We start from the raw sequence: 27,061 nt of genomic DNA, 5'->3' as shown, positions 1-27,061 counted from the left end.
TTTTTTATACCTTCTGGTGGTCAAAGCCGAATTACGTCTAGGAACAAATTTTTACACTTTATATATAAATTCTTTTGTTTTATATTTACATATTTCGGGAAAATAAAATCCAAATCATAGCCATATTATTTAGCTAGACTAAACAACATTGAAACACTCGATCTGTAAGCACACCTTTTACCTTTCTCTTTCGCTTGGGGCCAAAATGCTGTTGCACAGTGCCATTATCAGCCCACTGCCGTCGTCTTGTCCAACATGCCGATGATAAAGTAGTGCCTGGGCCTGCCATAAAATGTTGGTTCTGTCGCGGGATCGGTGCTGTTACGGGGCCGGACCGCCGGTGGATTGTCCAATTGGCTCAAAGTGCACGGCGCTCCCCACACGCAAATGGGAACAAAAAAAAAACCAACGAACAGAAATGTTTAAAGTGCAAATAAACAACATTTATCGGTGGGTTTTATTGGGCAGCATTCGATAAAATTAACCGGCGCCGATCCGATCCGATCTGATCCGAGCGCTGAAGGTTGCTTCTGTTGTTGAGGCGGACTTCCCTGCTGGTCAACGGCCAACGGTTGTAATATTAGTGCACATAAAACAGAAGCGTAATCTTATCATCGCTGTTTCATCGTGTTTGGCACTTTTGTGTGGTGTCGCCGCACGCAACACCGCAAACGGTTGGGGACACGGACAGGGGTCGAGCAGCGAACATAATGGGACAGCCCACGATTATTCCTTCCACCCAATTGGTGTCCATTGCCGCCGCCGAGCAGGAGATGACCGCCCTGGCAGTGTTGGCCCGCCAGCGGGAGGACGAGCAGGCCAACTACTCGGTCTACCTGGAGGATGCGCAGCTGTTTGGCCAGCTGGACGAGCTAAGAGGCGACGAAGACACTGAAGACATGGAGCTGATGATGTTGTCGCCGGGGGCAGACTTTGACCTGATCGATCTGGTGAACGGGGTGAGCTCTTCCTGACAATAATCCCCACTAAGGCGCGACAAGATACTAACCAAGCACCACACCGTGCCACACGCAGGCCCTGGATCCCACAGGCAATCACCACCACCCGAACACGCGACTGCAGAGCAGGCCCAAGCGGACCGCCAAACAGGGAGGACCGCAGGGAGCACCGCATGTCTGCGACGTGTGCGGCAGACGCTTCTCGGAGGCCTACAACCTGCGCATACACAAGATGACGCACACGGACGAGAAGCCGCACGTGTGCGATGGCTGCGGCAAGGGTTTCCGGCAATTGAACAAGCTGCGCATCCACTATGTCACCCATACGCCGGATCGGCCGCACAAGTGCGACATCTGCGGCAAGGGCTTTCGCTTTGCCAACTACCTGGCCGTCCATCGTCGCCTCCACACTGGCGAGAAGCCGTATTCGTGTTCGGTCGAGGAGTGCGATCTGACCTTTCACTCAATTCATGCGCGCCGCATCCACACCAAGCTGCAGCATGCGGCTCCCGTTCAATCGGATGCCGAGCAGGAGCAGCCAGAGACAACCACAGCCACAGCCACTTCCACTTCCACTTCCTCACTGTGCTACACCTGCACCATCTGCGGCCGGGTGCTCACAGATCAGTGCTACCTGAACACGCACATGAAGCGGCACTACAACCAGCGTGACTTTCCCTGTCCGCAGCCGGAATGCGGCAAGCGCTTCTTCAGCTCCTCCGAGCTGAAGCATCATCAGATCGCCCACACCCAGTATCGGCCGTACGCGTGCACTCAGTGCCCGGCCCGGTTCCTCAGGAAATCCAATTACAAACAGCATTTGAAAATACACGAGCGCTGAGACACGATTGAGGGTCCACTTCTGATTGTTTGCCTTTGCCTTTGCCTTGGGGTCTAGCTTCTTGTTTGTTTTAATTGATGTAAGTGTTTATTTAAATATACGTTCCATATGTTTGTCTTTATCTGTATGTTTTGTATATTAGATATATGTATATATATATATATATATTCTTGTATTTATACGTTTTATATATATATATATATGTATGTACGGTGTGGGTATTCTCCTCCCGTTGATCTGACTGTTTTAAGGGCTCTCTGTTGTTGATCTCTGTGTGTGGTGTGTAAGCATAACTTATAGATTAAATTACATTACATGATTTTTGTGGGTCTGGGATCTGATCTAGCAAGAGTGTACATACAATATATAAAAACAAGCGATTCGTTTAGCTTAAATAATAATCGTTAAGGGGTTTCCGCGGCGATTCTCATTTATTCGGCCGATGTTCTCCGAATCGAATCACTTGAGCGATCAAAAGATGACAAACAAAAAACAAACAGAAAACAAAACAGAAAAATAGAAGCCACTCGCATACAAATATTTTTGGTTGAATGATATATAAAAAAAAAACAAACAAATAATAAAAAAAACTTACATCTAAAACTGGGTTCGGGGCTCTGCGAATGTCCACGTTAGAGGTCTAGACAAGCTAAATCTAATTACATGTTATAGAAGACGACTTAAAAGCTATGACCCAAGAAGGAGCGCACACTTGCCACAAGCAAAATCTGAGCCGCGTTCAACAGTCCAACAGTCCAACAGTCCATGCACGTGTGGTATACGAGTATATTGAATTTCTGAGCGCACACATCCATCACGAGACGAGCGAGTGTAATTGTAATTGACATTTGAGCTATGGTTCCATTCCTTACAGAATAAATGCAGTTTTGAAATTTTATGGGAGAGCTTTATCCCCCATGCTACGAGTAGCGGAGAGAGGAGAGGAGAGGTGATGTGAGGTTGGGTTTCCTTGATGGGATTGGGATGGCTCTGGCTCTGGCTCTGGTTGTTTGTGGTTCGCTCATTTTGTTGGGGCAAGTGCTTTGCATATACATATGTATGGGGATAATCTACGACTAACAAAAGGGGTTTGCTTTAATTTGTTTGTTTGATTCTTTAAAGAGTTTCCTCAACACACACACACATACAATCGAAACGTTTAACAACCATCAAATATGACATTTTGTATCCCAATTTTCCACAATCCGAATGGCAACAGGTCTCCTCTCCCTCCATTGTTTAACCGATTATCCTGTGTATAAATTTGTTCCTGCTTCCCTGCTCCCTCTTCGGGTGCGCTCTTCTTATGTACAATATGTAGCGTGTGGGGCCTGTTTTCTGTACTATTTTGTGTGTAAGCTTCCAGCTTGATAAATCCCAGTTTGTGTTCTTTTTTGTGTTTTTGTTTCTTTTTTTTCTGTTCTACTCTCTCGTTCTCTGGTCCTGCCTCACCCATTTATATGTATGTTTGTTGTTTTGCTTCTTTCACAAAGAATTTTGACTGTCGCTTCCAGCGCTGGCCCCCCCCAACACACAGGTGCGGGGGATTTCCGTACTCTTGTATCCTGTTTTTTGTGTATCATAAAATATATGTATCTCGAAAAAAAAAACAAAAATTTGTATCCCGAAGCTGCCTGGATTATTATTAACTTATCGAAAAAACACTGCAACCTCTCTCACGTTTCCACCTACACAGTATAGACCTAAACATGTCCTCTCATATATGTACATATATGGGTTTCTACCATACCATATATGTGCATCTGTATATCTGTTATATATAGCATGTATGTGTGAGTGGTTTTTCTCTTTGTGTATGGGATACACATACGCATCTGTGACTGCATCTACTTTTGGCTCTTTTCATAACTTTTTGTATGCCTGAAAACTTAATTCTTATGTGCTCTGCTGTTCTGCCTCTCGATTCCCGTTTCCCGGTTCCTGATTCCCGATTCCCGATTCGCCATTTCCCTTCACGCGCAAAAGTATGCAATGCAATGCAGATTCTGGAATTGTGGAATTCCGGAATGGGAACGAGGGGCCGCCCTACATTTGTGTGTTATTTGGTGGCTGCCTACGACATGGAGCTGCAGGGCAGTCGCGGCGATCCCATTTGGGTGAGAACGCGATCCAGCCACTGGAGTGGGCCATTCAGATGCAGCTCAATCCAGCAGGGCGTTGAGGTGACCGTCTGGCGACGATACTCGGCCCCCCAGCCCTTCACAAAGGACATTCGAATGGTGCACATGCGTGTCAGCTGGTAGACGGCCTCGAATCCCTGCGACACGGACTGGGAGAGAAGGGCGGCAAACTCCTGATTGTTGAAGATCTTCAGATTGCAGCCGGGCGGGATTTTGCAAACGGTGGCCGGATGCCAGCCGTAACGCTGATTGCAGTTCGGACTCTGCACGAATATGGACGAATCGCTGAGGCATTCGGCAAAGACCTCGCCGCCAATGTAGTAGAGTCGAACGCCTTTGCCGATATGACGGCGTGTCTGTTCGACAACGTCGTTGCGATTCACATTGGAGAGCAGACCGAGACAGAAGCGCTCCGAGTTGGAGGGATCTGTGAAGCCGTCCACCGTAATAGAGGGCTGGGAGGCATGAAAGGTCTCGCCGACCCGCGTGTTTAGCTCGTAGTAGGAGATGGAGCACCAGAAGGCTGGCTCGTGGTACATCACTGGGGCGGCATCGGCGGGCGGCGTCAGGCGCGACATGTTCATGTTGTCATTGGGATCGATGGGGTCCCCATCCTCGCTCATGTAGCCGGGTGGCGGGGTGCCCGTATTGGGAATGCTGCTGCCCACACTGAGCACGCTCGACTGCGAGTCCATGTTCTGGCCAAACGATAGTGGCTGCTGGTACGACGAGGATGACGATGAGGAGGTGGCCGAAACCAACAATGAAGCGGAGGCTGATGCTGAGGAGGAGGTGACCGGACCGCTGCCACCACCCAATTCCATATACTGTGGCGGACTCAACGAGGCGCTGCGTATTATCGCAGCATTATAATCGGTATTATTTGGTATCTGATGCGTGTGGTTGTCCAACGGATAGTCCACTATGGAATCGGGCGGTGTGGGCAGCGACTTGGGCACCAATATCGACAGCTCGATCTTCTTGTAGTGATACGGATTGATGCAGATCTCGTCCTTGCGCAAGTGGAAGGCGTACTCGCAGTGATCCAGCGGCTTCAATTCATTCTGTGACTGCAAATCCGGCCAGCGCCATAGACGGCAGTAGATAACGTGCGGCAGACCCTTCCGCAGATGCTCGCCGGGTGGGACGGGCTTACTGCGCGGCACTGTCACGCAGCGCGTCTGGCAGTTCTGTGTGGAAATGGCACGCTCTAGCTCCTCCAGCTGCGAGTTCTTTTTGATCTTCTTCACCAGATTCTTGACGGCCTTCTCCGACCACTTGCCCTCGACGGTGTTATCTTCGTTGCCCTTTTTGAGTGCTAACAATCGTTTGACCACTTGCGGGGTGAATGGCAACATCTCACGGTCGGTGGACACCAGAGCCACACGCGCACACAACGGCACAAGGGGTGGGGGCTGGGGCTGGTGCTGGCTCCTCTCTGCTGCTGGTGCTTGGCGGCTCCTGGCTGAAGCTCGGGCCAAATCGGGTGCGTGGGCAAGCAGTTGAAGACGATCGCTCTCTATCTCTCTCTATGATCTGGGGGAATTTTCTTTGTATGCAATTTGTGCAAATTTAAAAATTCCTTTGCTTTCCCTCTCCCTCTGAGCGTTTGGCGAGGCGTAGAGCGTTGTCAGCGTTTCTAGAATTGTTTTATACAGTTAGTTTTGGATCTGTCTGTGTGTGTGTGTGCGGGTACATGTGTGTGCGGCATGCTAAAATAATTAAAACTTGATAATTTGCATGCATGTGTGTGTGTATGATTTGATTCCACTTGTACATGAGCCTGCGCTGCGGACTGGCTGGATCTGATAAAAAACACTACCGAACGATGTGTTGATGACGATGCTGGTGATAATTGGTCTACACGGGTCGCTGCTTGGCTTGGTGCTTCGTGTTGCTAGCACTGTGCATAGGCGATATGATATGGCATCGAGGTAATGTAATCTAACAATTTTGGCCATTGATTTCGATTACCAGAATCAGCCTCAACTCTGGGCCATAAAATGCAATCGTCTTGTGGGAGAGATTTAGCATGCTTCTCTGTGTGTGTAGGTGTAAAGGCAGGGCAGACATCAGAACATCGCATCTACACACTACGGCATGTGTGTCTGTGTGTGTGTGTGCATGCATGTGCTTCTGTTGTTATTTGCCATTACTGCTGTCGCTATTGCTGTTATAGTATGTATTGTGTGAGCCAAACAAGGTCAAATATCTGTCTGCAGACACACACGGATACACAAACGCAGACGATACTTTGAAAACAAGACGCTTTAAATTATTGTTCGTCAAAGCTATTGAGCGATTTGCGGGGCAGACTTTTTGGATTTTTCCATTAACAGAGGTGGCTATATATCATGTCGCGAATATGAGATTTTGTCACTTTATTTCAAGTTGTATGTTTTTTCCCCTTCTGCAATGCCGCGAAGGGGAATGGGGGATGACAAGAAATTAAACACACACACACACGCATGTACATACGCACACAAGCATGGGCTCTTTGATTTTGAATGTATCCATTTTACCTGTACAAGCGTTTTTGCAAACGGCACTGGCACTGGCACCGGCACCTGAGCTGCACTCCTCTCCAACTCCACTTCCGCTGCTCCGATGGCCAGCCGATGGCAATTCAAGTGTTAGACGGGCAATTAAGACAAGTAGCAGCACACTTCCACTTTTGAATGCAATTGCAATTGCGTTGCGTTGCGTTGGTGGGAAAACAGGGACGAGAACCAAGACAGCGACGGCGACGACGACAACGACAACCAAGCGGCACCGGAACCGGGCGCGTACATCAAGGTGATGGAGCAGAGGAGGGTGTTTAGGGGGGTGGCCACCGTTTTTCAATTTGTGTATATCTTTTGCGCGCGCCAGAAAGTGACAGCTAGACACACAAGCAAAAGCACAAGAACCGCAACACACACAAACACGCACACAGTCACAACAAAGAATTTTATTCTATGTTCCTTTGCGCCGTCTGCTGCTGCTACAGCTACTGCTGACCTTTCGCACTTTATGGATACTTTTCTAGTCCCCTTTCCACCGCCACAGCTGTTTTTGTCACTTTTCGAGTCGGCTCTGCTGGCTCTCGTCCGAATTGTTGATTACTTAATGCCCGTTTTTACTTGACTTTTCTGATAGTGCGTAATATAATGCGTTTCCTCTGGGCTGAGATCTATTCCGAAAAAACCACACCACTGTGTCTGCGTCGCTGCTGTTTATTTCACATATACGCAGTTCTTATTCGCTTCTGCTTTGCTTCTTGCTTCTTTTCCCTATGCATATGCTGGCGTGCGTGCCTGTAGTGGTGTATGTGTGCAAGTATGTGTGCCCGCTGCCTTTGTCATTATCTGATTGTCAGATATCGAGTTGACTATCGATACGAATTGCGCTCGGGACTAGTTTATTTTTCACTTATTATGCAACCGAGCAAAAGAATTGTAACCAAACGGTTAAAAGATTAAACATATTTTTTTTAAATTGATCTGAGGTCGCCTGAGCGTATTAATAATTGATTGTACACGTTCAACCGCACGTACTTCTTCAGCTATCGATACTTAACTTTTGCCGGATATTTTCTGCCTGGCAACGCTGCTACATAACGTCAATTTTTGAAAGTTAATTTTAATTCAAAAGATTCTATCTTGAAAACATCATAAACACGTGTATACCGTTTATTTATACATATGTAAATATGTATAATAGTCATAATTTGTAATCTCCTTATAGATCAGGTAGACCTCTGCGAGATGTAGTATGGCGATAAATCGGAACGCCAAGCTAGCGAATTTCAAAGCTGTGGAACGGATAGCGATTCCCGATTCTTTCCTTCGATGCTAAGCAAATTGGACACGTCCACGCAACGTGCGTAGAGGTATTCCCTTTTATATCAGATAATTTATTGTTACTTAAAATTTTACTTATTGCAAATTGTCAGTGAATGTCGAATCAAATAAACTTAAGTTTTTGAAGAGCGCCAGGTTTTCTGCAGGGCCTGTTTGACTACCTCATCAGGCGACGGGGTATCAAACCGAAATCGTTTCACATTGCTGCCATAGTCCTCACGCCGATACATTTTCAGGTGCTGTTGCTCCAGTAGCGAAATGGCGTATTTGACCTGTGGCTTCCGTGGCTCCGGGTAACCTACCACGGCATCCAGCAAACTCCCAATGACACTGTGATGCTCTGGAGCCAGCAAATCGCTACCATCGACGCTCATTGAGCATTTGTCGTCCGTCAACAAGCATATCGAGGGGGCAAACCGCTTCACAGGATCATAGGCAATAAATGGTATATCAAATGTGTGCGTGTTTTGCGCTCGCTTAAGTCGAGCTTTGCTTGCATATTCCTTGGGCGGCGCATTTTGGTTGCCTTTTATCACGGCTGTGGTCAAGTCAATGAGGGGCGCGGCTGTTGGCACAGGATGCAGGGGCGGGATTGTGTCGCCCCCGTCGCCACCCGATATGTGCAGCCGATCCACAGCGCGCTCCAGTTTGGGCAGCGCCCCGCTGCTCATGTTCTGACTGAGGAGCTTGTTCAGCAATGGAATATTTAGTTTGGCCGCATCCGCCGACGGCTCTCCCGGTGCAACGCAGAGCTGTGGTATAACAAAGCCAGAAAATGGCTGGCCTGCCGTCTTTTCACCTTCGGATATTTGACGACGCCGCTTCATTTCATTGAGGAGGAGCTTATTGCGGGCATCCACTGCCTGACGCTCCTTCTCCTGTTCAGCAAGATCGATGGGCGTTGGGTTGCCTTTGTTCAGCTGCGGTATCTTCAGCTGGGGTATGATCAGTTTGAATGCGGATGTGTTCAATTTTGTTGATTCCGAATCATTTTGGAGGCCGAGCTTTTGTTGAATCGCCTGGTGAAGGCTCGGCTTTTGATTGCTCTCCATTTCAAGCCTAGTGTTTGTGTGATAGAGCCAACGGGACCGAAAAATCTCTTTGCAATGTTTTGTTATGGTTTTCTTGTGACGTTTGCTTGTGTTTGTGAGCAGGGTTGTATTGGAATATACCCCAGCAACACAGAAAATACTTCCGATACCTGCAGTTAGTGTTGAACAACGTTTCAGAGATTCAAAAAATGCGCTGCAAATTGGGTTTCAACGTTTTTTTATTTTCATTTTTCGTATAAATATGTATATTTCTGGAACATTTGTGAATAAAATGCAATTTGATCGCAGTTTTTTCTAGTTTAAATTCTATGTAACATCCAACCGGCAAATAGGTCCCTCCTCCACCATCTTTAGGTCGACCTTGGGTCCAACCAAATCGCGAATATTGTTAATGCCATACTTGATCATGGTGGGTCGTTCCAGCGACAGGCCCCAGGCAATCACATTAACATTCTCCGGCAGACCCATGGGCAGCAGCATCTCCGGCCTGAAGACGCCTGAGTTGCCCACTTCGATCCATTTGGCCAGACCCGGATGGTAGCAGAAAATCTCCATGCTCGGCTCGGTATAAGGATTGTAGGCCGGCTTGAACTCCAGTTGAGTGATGCCCAACTTGCGGAAGAACTCGTACAGCGTACCAATCAAATCGCCCAACGTGAGGCCCACATCAGCGATGACGCCCTCAACCTGATGGAACTCGGCCAAGTGGGTGGCGTCCAGGGTTTCGTTGCGGAACACCTTGTCGATGCTGAAATATTTGGCCGGCTTAAAGCCACCCTCCTGGTTGGCTAGCTTGAACAGCATGCGAGCACTTACGGCCGTTGTGTGGGTGCGCAGAAGGTTCTTTTGTGCATCCTCCAGCTTCCAGTCATAGCCATAGCCAATGGAGCCGTAGCCGCCCTTGGAGTGGACGCTCTTCACGCGTTCCAAGTATTCCTGGGGGAACTTGTGGCTCCTGGCCGGATGGTTGATGAAGAAGGTGTCGTGGGCATCGCGAGCCGGATGCTGCTGCGGTTGGAACAGGGCGTCAAAGTTCCAGAACGAAGACTCCACATAGTTGTTGGTGGGCATTTCAGAGAAGCCCATCTCCAGGAATATCTGTCGGAACTCGGTACGCACCTTCAGCAGCGGATGCAGATGGCCACGGGTCGGCGGTGCCCCCAAGGCATCAAAGTTGTACGACTTGAACTTTAGCTGCTGCCACAGGCCGTTCGTGAGCATCTCTACGGTAAGATCAGTCTCCAGTTTGGTGAGCGTGGTCGCGAATTCTGGCCCCTTGGTTAGGACAAAGCTCTTGATGGTGGTCTCCTGCAGCAGCTTGCGCTTCTTGAAGTCGGCCACCTCATTGGCCGGCAGGTCGGTCTTTCCTTGTGCCACCTGATTCAGCAACTCCTTGACGGTATCCACAATCTTTTCCACCTTGCGCTTGACCAACGGCGGCTTCTCGCTCTTGTCCACCAGTATCCAGCCGTGGGCCATGGCCTTGCTGAAGCCAACCTTGGCATTGGGGTTGCCATTGACTAGTAGGAGCACACGCTGCTCGATTCCACCCTCTGGAACATTTGCAAATATGACAGCCTCATGGCTGCCACACAGGGCCACATGACGACCCTCTTCGGTGAGCTCCAGGGACTTGTGTGTGACTGTCGTGGCATTGACCAGGTCACCATGCGCCTGGATGCTTTTCAGTGCACCGACAATTTTCTGGTGATCGATGTCGAAGAGAGAGGCCAGGTCCAGAGTGTCCACCTTGTCGGTGTTATCAAGATGCTGAAGAATACGTTCCGTGAGTTCGGTACTCATCTTACCACTATCAATTCGCAGTTGGCCGGTAATGAAATTACGATAAATGCACACAAAATCTACTAAATCTCGTGTTGCCACGCAGGAAGAGGAAGAAAGCCGACAGTGCTGGCAAGCGTGCGTTTAGCTACGGTATGACCAAAACTGTCCGCATCAATCAGCTGATCGTGCGATGCTTACAGCAGCAAATTCTAGCAATATTTTCAATTTCTGGAATGACTTTTGTTTTCTCTTTCCCTTTTCAGCACAAAATGTACCAAAATACATTGCAGCTAATCGAAATTTTCCATAAAACGCATCTGAACATCTCCTATGGTCGGAAGCCGCACCAGTGCGACATGTATGGGAAGCTACTCTCCCATCGCAGTGCCCTGCAGAACCTAGAGACGAGGCACGTGGAGGAGCGAAGATGGCCATGAAAATGGTGCTCTAAAATCTTCTACATTCGAAACAACAGGAAACCATCGCTGCTGCTTGAAAATGTAACCAGTAACCGCGGTAACCAGTGTGACCAGTCCGCGCCAATAAAAGTGTTGCAAGACACTGTGAGGTAGAAATCAGCTGTTCTGTCATAGCATCAAGAAAAGAAGCGTTCGCGTTGTTTCTCAAACATACAATTTTAAAAGAAAAAAAAGGAAAGGGGATCGTCCCGTCTAACTAATAACAAATTTGCATATCGGAGGACGAACGATCTAACCACCAACCATGCTAAAGAGCCTCAAAGCGGACACCTACGCCGGCATGGCCAATGCCAAATGCGGCGAGATCTACTTCCAGAGCCTGGACAGTTTCCGCATCGATTGTGCCTTTTGTGAAATGAAGAGCTTTGTGTTTAATGACTTTCTGCTGCACGTCCAGAACGTCCACTTTGAGAACGGCCTGCTCAGGACAGAGCTGGAGGAGTTCAAGGAGGAGAAAGAACCGTCGGAGGCCTCGCCAGTTCCCACTGAGCCACAAGTAAACACCTTTGCGTGGCACAAAATCGAACATGATAATGATGAAGATGACCTGCGCAGTGACAGTGAGTATGAATTTCTGACGGATGAGGAGAACAATGATCCCGATCCCGTCAGGGTCATTCTGAAATGGGATAATTCCAATGCAACCACAATCGACTCTTCGCGCCAAATGCGCTCTGCCAAAGTGGACTACAAGGAAGAGTCCGACCCAGAGGGCGACGACTGTACAATCGACCTGGATATGGATATAGATCTAGATCTGGACAATCCCGACGAGTCGACGACCAAGAAACCACATTCCTGCCCGCACTGTGACAAGACCTATCAGGAGCAGAAAACTTTGGATCGGCACATGGCACGCCAGCACAAGCCCGTGGATCCCGAGGTGGAAGCAGACTACGGGATGTGCCAGATACTTGATTCGAGACCTCAGCCAGTATACAAGTGCGAGCAATGTGACAATACATTCTTCACAAAGCTAACGTTGGTGGTTCATATGAACCGGTACCATAAGATCAGACGCGAGGCAGCGATCTCGGCAGCATCCCCATCGTTCACTTGCGTGGAATGCGATACAGAGCTGCCGCGCCTGCGTCTGCTCGACGAGCACATGCTGAAGGTACACGGCGGACCAGCGTGCGCGATCTGCAAACGGCGCTACAAAACGCGGCACGAGCTCAAGCGCCATCAGCTAAGGCACAACAGCGAACGGAACGTGCTGTGTTCGCATCCCGGCTGCGGAAAGACCTTCTTCACCAAGCGCCACATGCGCAATCACTCCAAGGTCCACACGGATGAGAAGAACTTCATTTGTGAGAACTGCGGCTACAGCTGCCGCAACAAGGAGACGTTGCGCGTTCACATCCGCAGTCACACGGGCGAACGTCCGTTTGGGTGTAAGGTGTGCGACAAGCGATTCCCATCTCATTCGGGCCTGCGCGAGCATATGGCCATGCACTCGACAGATCGGCCGTATGTGTGCAATGTCTGCAATGCCACCTTCTCCCGCCAGAAGGGACTGTACCATCACAAGTTCCTGCACTCGGATACAAAGCAGTTTGTCTGCAAGCTGTGCGGAAATGCCTATGCCCAGGCGGCCGGATTGGCTGGTCATATGCGCAAGCATCGCAGCGAGGAGCTCAACGGTGGATCGTAGAGCGCACGGGAAAGAGATAAATATAGAGAGCTCACGATCGGATGGATATGGCATTAAGTTACACACTTTATATATCTTCCAAATCATTTACGACCTTCTATTGTACAATTTCCGACTACGTTTAAGAACTCAGGCATAGTCTACAGCCATACAGGCACTCTTTTCAAATTTAGTTTTAGTTTAGTTCTACACGACACTCCACTGGTGTTTATTTGACGATTTCCGTAACTGCTTTTAAAATTTTTTGTATTGATAAAAATATATGTACCTACTGTACTATAATTTAATTCGTAACAATTCATGTGGCGGGCCCCCTGCTACCACTGTACTTTGTGCGCATTGCGGAGGTTGCACCTGAATGGTGTGTGTTTTGAAGTTGATGCCGCTTCTGTGTGTGCGCGCACGGCAATGGCCGAATTTAAATTTAGACAATTTGCTTTTGACAAACAATTAATCGAGTGAGCGAGCGAGCAGCAAATGCCAAATGGGTAAAGAGAGCGGCTAAACATAGTGCCAGCGATTAGCGGCAGCCAGCACTTGGCATGCCCATACGCTAAACGCAGCGTGGCAATGGTCGGTAAGATGACGGCAAAGACGAGACCCAAGAAGGAGACAAGAGACCTCCTGCGGCATATGTGCGAGTACTGCGGCTACAGGACGCGCATTCGCGGCAATCTGATGGTCCACAAGCGGCGACACACCGGCGAAAAGCCCTTCAGCTGTGACACGTGCCAGGCAAAATTTGCAGCCCGCTATCAACTGAACACGCACCGGGAGCTGCATCTGGACGTGAAACAGCGACGCAGTCGTCACATGTGCAAGGATTGTAATGTTGGCTTTCTGAGTGCGCGCGCTCTCTACCATCACCGGCCACTCCATGGGCAGGGGAAGCGGTTCAAGTGCTCACAATGCGACAAATCCTATGCCCAGGCGGCGGGCTACGCACAGCACAAGCGGTGGCATCGTCAGCGTAATCAGCGTGCAACGGCCGAGAGCTCCATGGAGCTAAAGATGGAAATGGGAAGTCAGAAAGGCAACGAAAACTGACTGGGCGCTCACATGCTGCATCAGCAAATTGTTAATTACCTATAATGCTTTCCTATTACGAATAAATTTTGCTAGTAAAACCCAATCCGTTAGATATTTGGTTTGTGTCGACGCTTTCGAGCACTGTTGTCTGTTGTATCTGCTATCGATAGGCGGTGATTCCAGCGATCTATCTAAATCCTCGGTGGCCCGTTTGTTTACAATTTTTGTTGCTGGTTGATTTTTCTGCATGTGTTCAGCATGCTGAAACACTGCCTAACACATGTGGACTACACGCGTCTGCATGCCCAGCAGAAAATGCAACCCAAATGCGGCGAGATCTTCTACGAGCAGGAGTGCAACAGATTCCACTTGGCTTGCTGCCTGTGCGATATGAAGCACTTCTCCTTCGATGATTTCGTGCGGCACATTCGCAACGTACACTTCGACAAGCAGGGAAGGCCGCAGACGCAGGCGGTGACTCTGCGTGCTTCGGCTCAGCCCCTGCCTGACACTGCGGGGGAGAAGCTCCTCCTGGCAGGGGAATATGATGATGTACAGGCGGCGAAAGTCCCTATCTCATTGCAGACGGGAGACACTCAGAAAACTGAAGGGCTCTGGGGGTGTGGAGAGAATTCGCCAAAATCTAACAGTGACGAGTGCGACCTAGAGCCAGAGGCCATCTTAAGCAGCCCCTGTGAGAGGACAGATGAAGAGAGCGAGGACCAGCAAAGTATTTTCAAGGTATCATGATCATGGCCTTCCCTTTGGTTTTCTATTACACTATTGATTAAACTATCTAATGCAGCGGCAGCCAAAGGAATTCTGCTGCAAGCACTGTGATCGAAAATACACATCGGCGAAATACCTGAATACCCACATAAAGATGAGCCATCCCCACCCGAAGGCGTTCAAGTGCAGCGACTGTGGAGACGCCTTCGATGTGGTACGGGCCCTGGAGGCGCATCGGCGCAAACTGCACACTGATTTCAGTTGCAAACTGTGTGCCAAGATCTTCAAGAACTCACGGACTCTCCTCCGTCATGTGCAGGGACATTCTGGTGTGCGGCAGTACAAGTGCGACTTTGAGAATTGTGAGAAATCCTTTACGAACAAGCACAACCTCAACTCGCACCGCCGCATCCACAAAACGGAGCGCAACTATGTTTGCGAGCTGTGCGGCTATAGGTCGCGATACCGCGAGGCTCTCATCGTCCATCGACGCTCCCACACGGGCGAGAAGCCCTTCAAGTGTGAGACCTGCGCGCGCTGTTTCGCCTCGAAGTCGCTGCTGAACGAGCATCAGCCGATGCACTCCACGGAACGGCCCTACAAGTGCAACGATTGCGAGGCAACCTTCTCCCGGCCCAAGGCTCTCTATCACCATAAGCATCTGCACCTGGCAATCAAAAAGTTCAAGTGCAAAGTCTGTGGCAATGCCTACGCCCAGGCGGCGGGGCTCTCGGCCCACATGCGGGGACACAAGCAGCAGGCAGCCAACGGTGTGTCAGACGGCAAAGAAATGGATATGCTATTTACCTGCTAACCGGGCAGAACCACGGAGTACGTGGTATATATATAAGCTAACGTTGTACATATAGAATACTACATAAAACGATATTTCCGATACTCAGTCAGTGTATATGTTATCTTAGAGAAAGAAAGTTAGCGCGTGGATTGATTTCGTTAATCTAGTAAATATGGTTATTCCCTGCGTTTAACGGTTTTTCTGTATCTCCAAAAGTGTGGGTGGCGCAGACTGGGTCTCTTAGGTCTGGGCGCTTATGAAGACAGACAGACGTAGGTCTATCGACCCGGCAATTGATGCTGATGAAGAATGCATATACTTTATGGGGTCGGAAACTCCTTCTTTTGGCTGTTGCACGCATTTACACAAAGCGGCTAATATATCCCTATTTTATTGGACATATAAGGATGTCGGAAAACCCTTCCTTGAATTCCCTCAAGCAAAGTTTATGGAATGATAGACACGTGTGGTTACATCTTCAACATTTATTTCAAACAGGAACTTATTTCTACGCACACAGTATATATGTATGTAAAGTTACATATAACCGATTTTAATTTGGTTTCCACTCCTTCCTTTGCCATCTGTCCATTTAGGTATATGTATTATACATATATATCAAGTTTTGTCCCGATATTAAATAGTTTATAAGCGCATATATGTATGTAATATTACACATATCTGTTTTCTTATTCATTTAGAAATGGTTATTGGTTATTAATCAATTCAGCGGTTTACTGAATATAGTTTGTTCGTTCACGCATATAGGTATGTAATATTCATATGTATATCTGAGGATAATTTGATTTTCTGTTTTGGTTTCCTTGCATCTCCCTTTGCTAGTTTTATATATGGTTAGTGTACACAATTAATGTCTGTTCTGCAGTTAAATATCCATTTATATAAAGTAGTTTGTTTGTTTGCGCATATATGTATGTAATATTCGATATTACACAAGATTTTAATATTTGTTTAAGGTTTTGGTTCGAGACTCCATACTTTTCTCAGTTTTACAATACACTCCATATTCGAAGAGTGGGCAGAGAAGTAACATATGGAACTATTTACAATTTTTGGCCTTCCCTTCTCTGCCCAGAAAATCAGAGATAGAGAAAACAGTAAGAACTCTTTTTGCGCCGAACATATTTGGGTATCCTATCCTCTAGCCAGTATTTAATTGGAATGCTCTTGCAATACCTGTACTTCCTAACGACCTATTCGTCACACATGAGCCGCTGTGCACCACATATTGTATATGCATTTTACTTAAGCTTAGGGCCATCCTGCACACAGTATTTGATTACAAAAACACATTTACATGATGACCCTTGAGTACAAATGCATATTTTGAAAAGGTTTAACATTGTCGTTTTGACTCTACTTGTTCAGGATACAGTATTGGATTGAAACACCATAGACATACACAATAATATCTGTTGGTTATAGTACATACAATACGTCAAGTACATATAAGCATATATACAATACAATACTTGGGTATCCGTCTAGACACAAAGTGCGAGTAGTATTATATATGCAATCTGTTAATTTAGGTGCTAGGCAAACTGCATTGTTCTGATAAATTTTATAAAATTTATCAACAATTTATGATTTCGCTACACCGTCAGGTGTAGGCCAATATTTGATTACAATATATAGGATCAAAGCTAAAAGTATGCATCATTTGTCCATGACATATGTATGTATGCTTTTTGCATTTAAGTAATTTTCATTTTCTTTTTTGCCATCACTTGAAAAATGAGCCCTCTGAACTGCAACTAATCTCAAAAATCAAAAATATATAATATTTATATCTATATCGACCAACTGTCCTTGACAGATGCTCTTAACAGGGGAATATGGTTAACAAATTTTTACGCCCAGACCCGTATGGTGTAATCCCAGCTGCCCGTGGATAGGGCTGTGCCGTCGGGCGACACCTGGACGCAGGAGACCTTGTTCTCATGGCCATACAGCAGACAGACGCGCTCCGATTTCAGAGTGTCCCACAGGTTGACGGTGTAATCATTGTAGCCAGCAAAGAGCAGGCGGCCGCTGACCGAAAAGTCCACTGAATTGACACCAAATATGATGCTCTCCTTGGCGAAGACGGCCACCTCGCGATCGGCCCGCATGTCGTACAGACGGCAGCTGCTGTCATCCGATCCGGTGGCAATCGCATCTCCGCAGGGATGGAATTTGACGCTGTTCACATCGGACTGGTGGCCCTCAAAGGACTGGACAACATGGCCAGAGCGCATGTCCCAAATGAAGGCCATGCGATCGCAACTGCCCGAGACGAAGGTGTTGCCCGTCTCGTTGGGTGCCAAATCGATGGCCATCACATCCCCAGAGTGGCCGTGAAAACTTTGCAACAATTGACCGGACTCCACGTCCCACAAAGCACATGTCGAATCACCGCTGCCCGTCAAGATCTGCTGATCCGAATTGGGATAAATGCAGCACGACATGTAACTTGTGTGGGTGCCAACAGTGCGCTTCTTGGCGGCCATCTCCTCATCAGAGGTGATTGGATAGACGGTTACCTTGTTATCCAGTCCACCACAGGCCACAAAGTTGCCTGACGGGGCGTATGCACAGGCCATGATCCAGGTGGTGGGCATGGTCACGGCATGCTCCTTGTTCGTAGTGAACGCATCCCAGATGATAAGACGGCCGTCCTGCGAGGATGAGATAATGTGTCGCTTGTCGGGGCTCCAGTCGGTGCAAAGCACCTTTGCCTGGTGTCCCTTCAGCACCTTGCGAGGCTTGATGTTGACGTAAGCAATTTGCTCCAGGCGCTCCGCAATGTTCGACAGATTGACGTCATTCAGCTTCGAGCGCTCCTCCTCCAATTTGGTTTTCAAATTTTCCGCCTCCTTCAGCAAGTTTGCCATTTTTTCATTGGCATTAACATTGCTGGCAGAGACAGCTCCCTCCGACATTTTCACTTAATTGTTTTCTACGTTTTCACCAGCGTCGATTCATCTGCTACTTCCAGTGTCAAGGCGAAAAATCAAGTGAAGAATCAATGGTGAAAAAAGATGTATACCAAATCTGAATACACAACGGGCCCTTGCGCACTAGCGCCTGTGCGGTCAGAGTTGCAGATGTTTGCCTTAAATCGATTTTTTGTCGAGCTTTTGGACAACCCTGTTGTACAGCTGGCGCTGAAAGCGCCATAATTTATATATAATTGATAAAAGATATATGTTTCTTAAGCCGTTTGGTAAGGACAAATTATAGTCACTTTAATATTCGGTTAATTACGATTGGTTTGAAAAGCTTTTGCAGGTAGTGCTGTAGAACTCAAGGAAAAACCGATTGCTCTTGCAACCGCACACAGCTTGTTGACAAACCTAACTCGCCAAATAATTATTTTCTTTCCTTTACGTTCGTTTACGCTACTATAGATACAAAGAAACGGCACATCAACTCCTATTTCGGATCAATCAAAAGTGCATAAAAAAATAATGCAACTTGAACTACGCGCCCATTTATTCAACGCTTTCGATTCGTTTGCCAACACTGGCCGCCCAGCTGATGTGATTTTTGGATGTCAGCCAACGGCTTGAGCTGGGGTTTGAGGAAACACAAACGACGCCAAACGTTAAACGCCTAACACCAAATGACTGAACTATTGTAGCGGCACCAGTGAGAGGGACCCCCTAACCATCAGCCATAAGTATTGGCTCAAGATGATCAAGTTGCAGTCATTGCCGGTGATAGGAACCGGCTCTTATCACAATTTTCGATGCGGTGAAGTTCTGTGCAATAGCCCCACCAGCTACGACATATGCTGTTCCTTATGCGGGCAGCGGATGCCATTTGGCGATTTTCCGCAACACTTCCGACTGCAGCATCTCGGAGAGGCGGCGGACGACGACTGCAAGATATTCGATGCCACCATAAAGATTGAAGATGATCCCATTGCCCACGAGAGCTTCGAGTTGGATGAGCAGGAGAATGTTGATCTGGAGCACATATCAGCGATCGATGAGGCCCAGGCCGTGGATGCAGATTCCACAGGCCGCCGTGAACGAGAGACTGCCATGAAAAACACTCTTGTGGAGACAGAGGAGGCGCTTTTGGACTTGGACCCGGACGCAGAGTGGACGGGAGAGGCCAGCGAGCCAATTGAAAACGCCGAAGAAGATGAAGAACCACCGCACCTCAAAGTCGACACGAAGGACATGTTGTTCCAGTGCGATCAATGTGATCGTGCCTACAACAGCAAGCGGAGCCTGCAGAGTCACAGACGTGTCAAGCACAACGACAAGGATGGCACCGTGCGGAAGCGAAAGCGTGGACCGGCAAAGGTCTACACATGCCCCGAGGAGGAGTGCAACCAGACGTTTCGCACCGAGCGCGATCTGCACGGCCACAGATGGAAGCACACGGGCATATTCTGTGACATCTGCGGCAAACCGTTTACCCAATCGGGCAACATGATGCGCCACCGTCAGCGCCACAGCGGTATCAAGCCATACAAGTGCCAGGAGTGCGAGGCTACCTTCTACACCCAGAAGGAGCTCACTTCTCACAACATTTGCCATACGGGCCGGATGCCGTGCATCTGTGAGGTGTGCGGCCGGCCCTGCCGCGATCGCGGTGTCCTCACCGCCCACATGCGACGGCACACTGGTGAGCGTCCGGCTAAGTGTGAGGTGTGCGGTAAAGCCTTCTACAGCTATCACGACCTCAACGTTCATGCCGTCTCGCACACCAATCATCGGCCCTTTGTCTGCGACGTCTGTGGCTCCACGTTCCAGCGCAAGAAGGCCCTGCGCGTCCACAAGCTGCTCCATTCCGAGCGGCGCAAATACCCCTGCAAGATGTGCAACAAGACATTTGCCCAGTCCGGCGGCCTCAATGCCCATATGCGCACCCACGAATTGCCCAAATCCAAGGGCACTGCCCACACCGCCACCACCACTACCAAGAGTGTCGCAAGCCAACAAGATGTTGGGCAGATGGAGACGGTGACCATCGAGCTGATCGACGAGAATGCGCCCGCGTCAACGACAACCATCACAATGGCCATAGACTTGAATGTGGAGGGAGCGGACACCCATTCCCATTCGCACTCCGACACTGGCCCTCCGACAGGCGCTGCTGGAAGTGCAAGTGCAACTGCTGTTGCAGGTGCTGGCACTTGGCATGTCTCGTAGACACGTCTATGCAACTAAGTAGTTTTTTAAGAGATTAAGACATTAAGTAGCTGTCATGCCTGCCCCGTCTGCCTGCTGTCCACAGGGTACCACAAGGGAGTATCAGCCTCTTCACTCGCTAAACAAGATAGTGGCGGGTATACGATAGCCTGCACACGCCGTCTATATAGAATTATATACGCTCAAGTGCAAAAATCCACAATGGACGTTATTAAAAACGCCAAACAGAAAACTTGACGAATTTTAATTTTAACGCAAATCGAATAATTTGCCGTGAAGTACACCTCAGAGAGGTTCAAGATTAGAGATGCCGATGCCCATTGATGATTGCATGCTCGAAGGGGGGGATCAGAGTTTTCTCAAATTGAGCATGGCCAACTATTCCATCCGTTTAACAGTCCCCGACGGGCAGTCGTCAGACAATGATGTGGATCGCCCTGCTATCGCTGTGCCTGTGCAGACTCTCTGGGATAGAGGTGTTGGCCACCGGTCAAGTTGGGGACATGGCCAGCTTCTATATGTACACCCCCAACAGTCCCGAACATCCCCAGAGGGTGTACACCAACGATTCAGAATCCGTTAAAGCCTCCCACTTTGATGCGCATCTTCCGACAAAGTGAGCAAAACGAGATGTGGGTCTGTTTGGGGAAGACGCTTCCTAATCATTGTCCTCCACAGGGTCATCATACATGGCTGGAGCGTTACGTATCTGGACGCACCAGTCAGTGAGCTGCGCACCGCCTACCAGGCGCGTGGAGCGTTCAATATCATCGCCGTGGACTGGGGTGTGATTGCAGCATTGTCGTACTTGGAGGCCAGGCCGATGGTGCCGGGCGTGGGCAAGTCGGTGGCACGTTTCCTGTCCTTTTTGGCCAACGAATTCAGCCTGGATCTGGGCCAGGTGGTGGTTGTTGCCCACAGCATGGGCGCTCATGTGGCCGGGTTCTGTGGCAAGGAGCTGAACACGACGAGCAAAGGGCAGCATCCCCTGGGTTATATTGTCGCCCTGGATCCGGCCCTGCCACTGTTTCGCATACCCAGCGAGAGCCTTCGCCTATCCAGCACCGATGCCAACTATGTGGTGGCCATTCATACGAATGGGCTTATGAAGGGACAGCTAATGCCGATGGGCCACAGCGACTTCTATGCCAATGGTGGAAGACGGCAGCCCGGCTGCGGTTTTGATCTGAACAACAGCTGTGCCCATGCCCGTGCCGTCCTTTTCTATGCGGAGGCTGTTCAGCACGTATCGCGCTACACGCCCTACGCCCGCTGCAGCGGATACCCCGAGTTCCTGCTCCTGCTCGGCAACTGCGACGGCGCCGCCCCGAAGAGCGTTGCGCTGGGTGACCCTCTAGATGTTGGCCGTACAGAGGGCATCTATAGCTTCAAAACCCATGAGGAGAGTCCTTATGGGGAGCCAATTTAGAATCCAATAAAGATTTCTTTACTTTGGGAGCATTAATAGAGAAGCGACGGCAGAAATCCTCAATTAGCGGTACAAAAATGTCCTTTAATCGGGGTTCCCTACTCAAGAGAGCTACCTCACAGCTGTTACCCAGAACTAGAGAGACAGATTCCGTTCAACTGTGAGTAGATCTTGAACAACTTATCGCTATGTGTATTGTATGTATGCAGTAGGTTCTACAGATGGTTTTTGGGGGTAACATAAGCCTTAACCGGTAAGGAGGACAACATCGGGACACCGATGTTTATATACCCTTGAAGGTAGACGACCAATAAATGTATATCTCAATAGAAGCGTGCTGCTTGGCAGCTACTAAATGATCTAGTGATTATAGGCAAAGAACTTAGAGAATAGTAGATTGTATATAAGCAGACAGACAGATAGACGGCAAACAATTTAAATGTTATTTAGTGGTCGTTCTCTGCATTTCAAGGGTACTATAAATACTATGAGATTTGACTATAAAATTAGTGGACGTACTCGGTTTACGCATGCTCAAATCCATCGAATTGAAGGGGTCGACGGGTTGGTTATTGCATATTAAAAACTAATTCGATATAGAAATACATTTAAAATGGGATCGACAAGGTTGAACAAATATAACTGAATTACTATAAGGTAGGGTCTACGAGTAGTAGAGATAATATCGATTAGTTTGAGTAGTAGCCATATATGTAGGTAGATGAGGCGCCTAAAATGATTAATGATCGACTGCATCTATACTACAAATGCGATTATGTATATATATATATATATATATCCTATATAAAACTATATAAAATATATATATGTGGATATTGTGATGCAATGATCAATTCGATGTGGAATGTTCTCTTCTCTTCCTTGGCGCGTCCAGTTTTCCAGTTCCAATTCCCTGTGTCCAGTTCCGTTTTTAAACCAGATTGATCTCAATCTTGATGAGCAGCCGATCATCGGCCACGAAGCCCAAGTGCATGATGTTCGATATGTTGGCATACTCCAGGAAGCCAAAGCCGCGGGTGCTGATCGCCTCGCGCGGCTGATGGAAGGCCAGTATCTCCGGTTTGGTCATGATGGTGTCATGCTGCGACTGGCTCGCATCCGTCGGATGCACCATGCACAGCTTGATGCGCCCCTTGAAGGGCCAGTCCAAGTGGAAGTCATTCTCCGATTGCATCAGATGCACATGCAGGCTGAGAACATGCGGCTTCCTCGGCTGAATGTTGAGACGGGCACAGAACTTGTAGCCATATGGAGAGGTGTAGCACTCGTGCGAGTACACCTGATTGTTGGCATTCGCCCGCAGGCGCGACACCAGGTTGCCCAGATGGCCAATGTTCCAGACAATGGTGCCGTTGCTGTAGCGTGGATCGATGGGCTGGCGGGCCAGGCGCAGTTGCTTATTGAGATTCTCGATGCGCGTCTCCTGTTCGCGCGTACGCTGCTCCAGCACCACGATTCGCTGGTACATGGTCTGGACGATCTGTTCGTCTACCCCATTGGCGTATTGGGGCGGCGGTGCCAGCTGGCCATGGCCATGGCCATTCTCCAGCGATCCACCGCTGGTGCTGGTACTGGCCTTCTGCGGCTGCCAGGTGGCGATGGCCGTCTGCTGGAAGGCCTGCAGCATCAGTTGCATGTGATGCGGCATATCCGACTTGAGGTGCTCCTCCAGCTGATTCGTCTCGGGCCGACCGACAAAATCGCACTTGATTTTGGCAAATGGGCACTTCTCTTCCAGCTGCTCGGGCTGCGGCTGACGTCGGTACGGACAGCTGGGCAGATGGCGATGCACTTCTATGGGGGAGGCGACCAGGGCACAGCCCAGCGGCGAGTTGGGACACTTGTGCTTCAGCTGCTCGATCTCGCGTCGCGTGTAATTATCCGGGAAGATGTCCTGCTCCGCAGAGAGTTGCTTATTGTCCAAAGGGCAGCACTGGTTGTGGTTCTGCAGCCAGTCGGTCAGGCAACGCTTGCAGAAGCGGTGGCCACACGAGGTGAGCACCGGCTCGTTCAGCCAATCGATACAGATGGCGCACTCGTAGCGCGAGTCCAGAAACTCCTCCTCGCCCGAGGTGTCCGAGGCCGCATAGTTGTTTTGGCTTAGGGACAGGCTCTTGGGTGGCTGAACTGGAGCAGAGCTTCCGCCGCCGCCCGAACGCTGTGTCAATATGGGCGTGGACGTGTCATGGTTATGGGTGCTGCTGCTTGCCGCTATGCGTGTGCCATTATTGCTATTGTGCTCGCTTTGCTCCGAGTGCTGGTTCTGTAACTTGAGTTGCTTATGGTCTGTCTGTGGTCGCTGCATGTTCGCCGCTAGCAGTCTCTCTCTCTCTCACATATGCATGGGCCACTGCACGGGAAGCACACTCAAAACGTTAATTGGTGATTATCCTAATTTTAACATGTATATACAAATATATTGCTTTTGCTTTCGAAATTGCTTCGATGACTCCTTCTCGAACAGCTGTAATCCAATTGGTCTGCTGCCCAGCACTGGCCGAAAAGCGCGGGGCTGCCCACTTTCGCAGCTGTACACTAGATACATTTCTAGCCAAAATCCATTAAACCCAGAACTGACGAGAAACAGCTTTTTTTTATAGAGATAATCTCAAAACACAGTTATTTTCCATGTCAAACGACATCATGGTCACACGCAAGGTAGTCACGCTCAAACCCGACGAAACTCGAGTCCAACTCCGACTTGAGCGTCTATTTTCCACTCAATGGATGTTAATGTTAATTAAGAATTTAACATGATTTCAACATGTTACCCTAATCTCACATTTATGAATCTATCTAAGAATTAAAAAAAAACTATTGTATTGCATCAAAGGGAGGATAAGATTTCGAAGTTGACGATGTTCTGAATTTTTCGGGTTTATTACTGGCGAGTATTTAATCTTAGCCAAATTTGTAGCTTATTTTTTTTAGTTTTACTTCTTTTTGGCATATTTCTTTTTGAATCTAGCTTGAATCTAGGAACTGCCCATCTGCTAAATTAAGTGCATACGCAAACCGCCAAACTGCCAGCACTGACAAGCAGCAGCCCCAACGGCCGGTCGCACCTGCAGTTCTCGCAGTCTCCAAGCTCCCACTTTTGCGGTGGGGTCCGAACGTATAAAAACGCCAGAGGCGCGCGGCGTGGACAGCAATTAGTTAAGAGCGCGCCGGACGCGAAACCATAGAAATATACCCACCGCGATACGCGAAGCTGAATGAAAACAGACAACATGGCATTGGTGATTAAGTGCAGGCACAGCCACAGTTACATCTATTTACTCTGCCCCATTCTGCTGATGTTCATGGCATGGCAGCTGGGCGCGGGGGAGGTTGGGGCAGAGGCCAAGCAGCTGCCACTGGCTGCTGATGCCGGAATTCGTCACGGATCGTACGACAATGGCAACGATGACGTTGCTGCACTGGTCCGAAAGCGCCGCCAGTTATCCGACTGGCTAATAGCCCCAAACACACGCTGGTGCGGACGTGGGAATTTAGCCAATGGCACCTACAACGACCTGGGCGGCGCATCGATGGCTGACAAATGCTGCCGGAAGCACGACCACTGCCAGCTGTGGATAGACGGCATGTCGACTCGCTACGATCTTTTCAACTACCGCCCCTACACGCTGTCCCACTGCAGCTGCGATCGCCGCTTTCGCACCTGCCTGAAGATGGCCGGCGATGAAGCGGCGAATGCCATTGGCAAGCTCTTCTTCAATGTGGTGCAGACGCAGTGCTTCAGCCTCAGGGTGGAGACGGTGTGTCTGGAGCGTGGTGCCGGCAGCTCGGGGCAGTGCCTGCGCGAAGACCTACGCCAAAAGGCCGTTCTGCGAAACAACAAACGGTTCTAGAAGGTTCTCTCACAGGTGGAACAGACCTGCACTGGACATACACTGGACAGGGACAACAAATGATAGCCAATAGGGCACTATCAGGTTTGGTCTGGCAGTGTCCCAAACGTGTCAGCAGCATAGCTATGAAAAAGGAGCGCAACCCGAACCACTCCACCAGTGCTACAGCTACAGTGCTGCAATTAAGTTTGCAACTTAATGGGAAAATCATTGCAAAATGTTTTTTTTTACTTGTAGTAAAAGGAGGAGAGAGAGAGAGATACGATACGATACCCATTTATGTATTAAGCTTATGTACGAGTATGTATATGATTATAAGTGCGTAGTAGTCGATACGGACATAGATGTAGCTGTAGCTGTAGCTGTAGCCATTCGTCTAGTTTAGGCCATCAAATCAAATCCAATATATAGGCTGCCAGAAAAACAAAGTTTTTCAAATAGTTTTGTAGACAAACAACACAAAAATATTGTCTAAGTATGCATGAACCCTTAATTAGTTTACTACGAGCTAGTCGTAATTCAAATAAAACCAATTTCCAAAGAAAGCCTCCACTCCAATCTATCCCTGAAATGGGAAACGTCTTTAATCCGGCGAACCGCATTGGAATTTCGTACTTTGCACTTGGGGGCCAGCCGGTATCAGCAGCATTCCCTCACATAGTATGTCTATACATACATATATACCATATATAAATACCTAAATATGTATGTATATAATCCCCATACGTATGGATCGGATCCGATCGGACGGAACGTAGTACATACGAGTGAGTATGTGTCTAGAGGCGGAGACTGTGATCATTGCCGCATTGACGTCGTTGTTGCCCGATGAAGATGATGACCAGTTGACCCGTAACCGTACACGTACCCGTACGCCGTACCCCGTACCCATCTACTCGACGCGAAAGCATTTTACCCCTGATTGCTTTTCCCTCTAAATCTGTTGTTGTTCAGGCTGTGCTGCCTGTTGTTTCTGGGCCACAGATGCGTCATAGTGAGTTGAGGGTCTAGGTCAGGATGAGGAACTTCTAAAAACTGCACACTGAGAGCATCAAAATAGATCAGCGTCATCCACAAAATTGCAAAAATAAATAAACAATTGTGCAATTTAGTTTTACATCAGGGGCTTGGCCTGTCCGTACTTCCTGCCCGTTTGGGTCAATGTCAGCAAAATGTAATCAACGTTTTCGCTTTCGCTCTAAATTGATAATCCCCCTCCCCCCACATTTCGTTGTAATCTGATAGATTGGTGACGCGACGCTTGGGGTGTTCGATTCCTGAT

The 27,061-nt window shown here is 48.6% G+C and overlaps 12 protein-coding genes across 13 annotated transcripts; 7 read left to right on the top strand and 5 right to left on the bottom strand.

The window, feature by feature from the left end:
- The first annotated feature begins 38 nt into the window (after positions 1-38).
- Positions 39-1,921, top strand: LOC6598360 (zinc finger protein 724). Its single transcript, XM_002023399.2, has 2 exons — positions 39-959; positions 1,036-1,921. The coding sequence occupies exons 1-2, from the start codon at positions 711-713 to the stop codon at positions 1,798-1,800; spliced, it is 1,014 nt and encodes a 337-aa protein (XP_002023435.1). The 5' UTR covers positions 39-710; the 3' UTR covers positions 1,801-1,921.
- Positions 1,922-2,340: 419 nt separating this feature from the next.
- On the bottom strand, positions 2,341-7,188 carry LOC6598361 (mothers against decapentaplegic homolog 3). 2 transcript variants are annotated; one of them, XM_026990512.1, is made up of 2 exons: positions 6,464-7,188; positions 2,341-5,580 (listed from the first exon to the last, which is right to left on the bottom strand). In XM_026990512.1, the coding sequence occupies exon 2, from the start codon at positions 5,297-5,299 to the stop codon at positions 3,875-3,877; it is 1,425 nt and encodes a 474-aa protein (XP_026846313.1). In that variant the 5' UTR covers positions 5,300-5,580; positions 6,464-7,188; the 3' UTR covers positions 2,341-3,874. The 2 variants fall into 2 exon arrangements, with proteins under 2 accessions (XP_026846313.1, XP_026846314.1); XM_026990513.1 differs by having other exon boundaries at positions 6,942-7,188.
- Positions 7,189-7,815: 627 nt separating this feature from the next.
- LOC6598362 lies at positions 7,816-8,898 on the bottom strand. The gene has a single exon (XM_026990402.1). The coding sequence runs from the start codon at positions 8,833-8,835 to the stop codon at positions 7,897-7,899; it is 939 nt and encodes a 312-aa protein (XP_026846203.1). The 5' UTR covers positions 8,836-8,898; the 3' UTR covers positions 7,816-7,896.
- Positions 8,899-9,069: 171 nt separating this feature from the next.
- Positions 9,070-10,716, bottom strand: LOC6598363 (phenylalanine--tRNA ligase alpha subunit). The gene has a single exon (XM_002023402.2). It carries the CDS (start codon positions 10,636-10,638, stop codon positions 9,142-9,144), a length of 1,497 nt encoding a protein of 498 aa, XP_002023438.2. The 5' UTR covers positions 10,639-10,716; the 3' UTR covers positions 9,070-9,141.
- A 528-nt stretch (positions 10,717-11,244) lies between these two features.
- Positions 11,245-13,142, top strand: LOC6598364 (zinc finger protein 311). The gene has a single exon (XM_002023403.2). It carries the CDS (start codon positions 11,344-11,346, stop codon positions 12,751-12,753), a length of 1,410 nt encoding a protein of 469 aa, XP_002023439.1. The 5' UTR covers positions 11,245-11,343; the 3' UTR covers positions 12,754-13,142.
- Positions 13,143-13,335: 193 nt separating this feature from the next.
- On the top strand, positions 13,336-13,885 carry LOC6598365 (zinc finger protein 225). The gene has a single exon (XM_002023404.2). The coding sequence runs from the start codon at positions 13,336-13,338 to the stop codon at positions 13,798-13,800; it is 465 nt and encodes a 154-aa protein (XP_002023440.2). The 3' UTR covers positions 13,801-13,885.
- A 138-nt stretch (positions 13,886-14,023) lies between these two features.
- Positions 14,024-15,408, top strand: LOC6598366 (zinc finger protein 813). Its single transcript, XM_002023405.2, has 2 exons — positions 14,024-14,523; positions 14,588-15,408. The coding sequence occupies exons 1-2, from the start codon at positions 14,041-14,043 to the stop codon at positions 15,323-15,325; spliced, it is 1,221 nt and encodes a 406-aa protein (XP_002023441.1). The 5' UTR covers positions 14,024-14,040; the 3' UTR covers positions 15,326-15,408.
- A 369-nt stretch (positions 15,409-15,777) lies between these two features.
- LOC6598367 (guanine nucleotide-binding protein subunit beta-5) lies at positions 15,778-18,324 on the bottom strand. The gene has a single exon (XM_002023406.2). The coding sequence runs from the start codon at positions 18,250-18,252 to the stop codon at positions 17,182-17,184; it is 1,071 nt and encodes a 356-aa protein (XP_002023442.1). The 5' UTR covers positions 18,253-18,324; the 3' UTR covers positions 15,778-17,181.
- Positions 18,325-18,706: 382 nt separating this feature from the next.
- On the top strand, positions 18,707-20,710 carry LOC6598157 (zinc finger protein 568). The gene has a single exon (XM_002023408.2). It carries the CDS (start codon positions 19,006-19,008, stop codon positions 20,476-20,478), a length of 1,473 nt encoding a protein of 490 aa, XP_002023444.2. The 5' UTR covers positions 18,707-19,005; the 3' UTR covers positions 20,479-20,710.
- Positions 20,711-20,865: 155 nt separating this feature from the next.
- Positions 20,866-21,943, top strand: LOC6598158 (hepatic triacylglycerol lipase). The gene is made up of 2 exons (XM_002023409.2): positions 20,866-21,094; positions 21,157-21,943. The coding sequence occupies exons 1-2, from the start codon at positions 20,901-20,903 to the stop codon at positions 21,905-21,907; spliced, it is 945 nt and encodes a 314-aa protein (XP_002023445.2). The 5' UTR covers positions 20,866-20,900; the 3' UTR covers positions 21,908-21,943.
- A 22-nt stretch (positions 21,944-21,965) lies between these two features.
- Positions 21,966-24,351, bottom strand: LOC6598159 (TNF receptor-associated factor 6). The gene has a single exon (XM_026990494.1). It carries the CDS (start codon positions 24,231-24,233, stop codon positions 22,839-22,841), a length of 1,395 nt encoding a protein of 464 aa, XP_026846295.1. The 5' UTR covers positions 24,234-24,351; the 3' UTR covers positions 21,966-22,838.
- Positions 24,352-25,033: 682 nt separating this feature from the next.
- On the top strand, positions 25,034-26,324 carry LOC6598160 (acidic phospholipase A2 PA4). Its single transcript, XM_002023411.2, has one exon. It carries the CDS (start codon positions 25,144-25,146, stop codon positions 25,777-25,779), a length of 636 nt encoding a protein of 211 aa, XP_002023447.2. The 5' UTR covers positions 25,034-25,143; the 3' UTR covers positions 25,780-26,324.
- Positions 26,325-27,061: the final 737 nt, after the last annotated feature.

Source organism: Drosophila persimilis, unplaced genomic scaffold (genome assembly GCF_003286085.1).
Source record: "Drosophila persimilis strain 14011-0111.01,24,50 unplaced genomic scaffold, DperRS2 tig00000579-arrow-pilon, whole genome shotgun sequence".
Lineage (NCBI taxonomy): Eukaryota > Metazoa > Arthropoda > Insecta > Diptera > Drosophilidae > Drosophila > Drosophila persimilis.
Note: the sequence above shows the minus strand (reverse complement) of the source record. Positions and strands in the feature narration are given on the sequence as shown.

Bases quoted from the DNA above. Each gene is read 5' to 3' on its own strand.
- LOC6598365 (XM_002023404.2), top strand. From the start codon at position 13,336: ATGACGGCAAAGACGAGACCCAAGAAGGAGACAAGAGACCTCCTGCGG.
- LOC6598158 (XM_002023409.2), top strand. From the start codon at position 20,901: ATGATGTGGATCGCCCTGCTATCGCTGTGCCTGTGCAGACTCTCTGGG. The intron at 21,095-21,156 runs GTGAGCAAAACG...TGTCCTCCACAG, and splicing joins GATGCGCATCTTCCGACAAA to GGTCATCATACATGGCTGGA.
- LOC6598362 (XM_026990402.1), bottom strand. From the start codon at position 8,835: ATGGAGAGCAATCAAAAGCCGAGCCTTCACCAGGCGATTCAACAAAAG.
- LOC6598364 (XM_002023403.2), top strand. From the start codon at position 11,344: ATGCTAAAGAGCCTCAAAGCGGACACCTACGCCGGCATGGCCAATGCC.
- LOC6598363 (XM_002023402.2), bottom strand. From the start codon at position 10,638: ATGAGTACCGAACTCACGGAACGTATTCTTCAGCATCTTGATAACACC.
- LOC6598366 (XM_002023405.2), top strand. From the start codon at position 14,041: ATGCTGAAACACTGCCTAACACATGTGGACTACACGCGTCTGCATGCC. The intron at 14,524-14,587 runs GTATCATGATCA...TATCTAATGCAG, and splicing joins ACCAGCAAAGTATTTTCAAG to CGGCAGCCAAAGGAATTCTG.
- LOC6598361 (XM_026990512.1), bottom strand. From the start codon at position 5,299: ATGTTGCCATTCACCCCGCAAGTGGTCAAACGATTGTTAGCACTCAAA.
- LOC6598157 (XM_002023408.2), top strand. From the start codon at position 19,006: ATGATCAAGTTGCAGTCATTGCCGGTGATAGGAACCGGCTCTTATCAC.
- LOC6598159 (XM_026990494.1), bottom strand. From the start codon at position 24,233: ATGCAGCGACCACAGACAGACCATAAGCAACTCAAGTTACAGAACCAG.
- LOC6598360 (XM_002023399.2), top strand. From the start codon at position 711: ATGGGACAGCCCACGATTATTCCTTCCACCCAATTGGTGTCCATTGCC. The intron at 960-1,035 runs GTGAGCTCTTCC...TGCCACACGCAG, and splicing joins TGATCGATCTGGTGAACGGG to GCCCTGGATCCCACAGGCAA.
- LOC6598367 (XM_002023406.2), bottom strand. From the start codon at position 18,252: ATGTCGGAGGGAGCTGTCTCTGCCAGCAATGTTAATGCCAATGAAAAA.
- LOC6598160 (XM_002023411.2), top strand. From the start codon at position 25,144: ATGAAAACAGACAACATGGCATTGGTGATTAAGTGCAGGCACAGCCAC.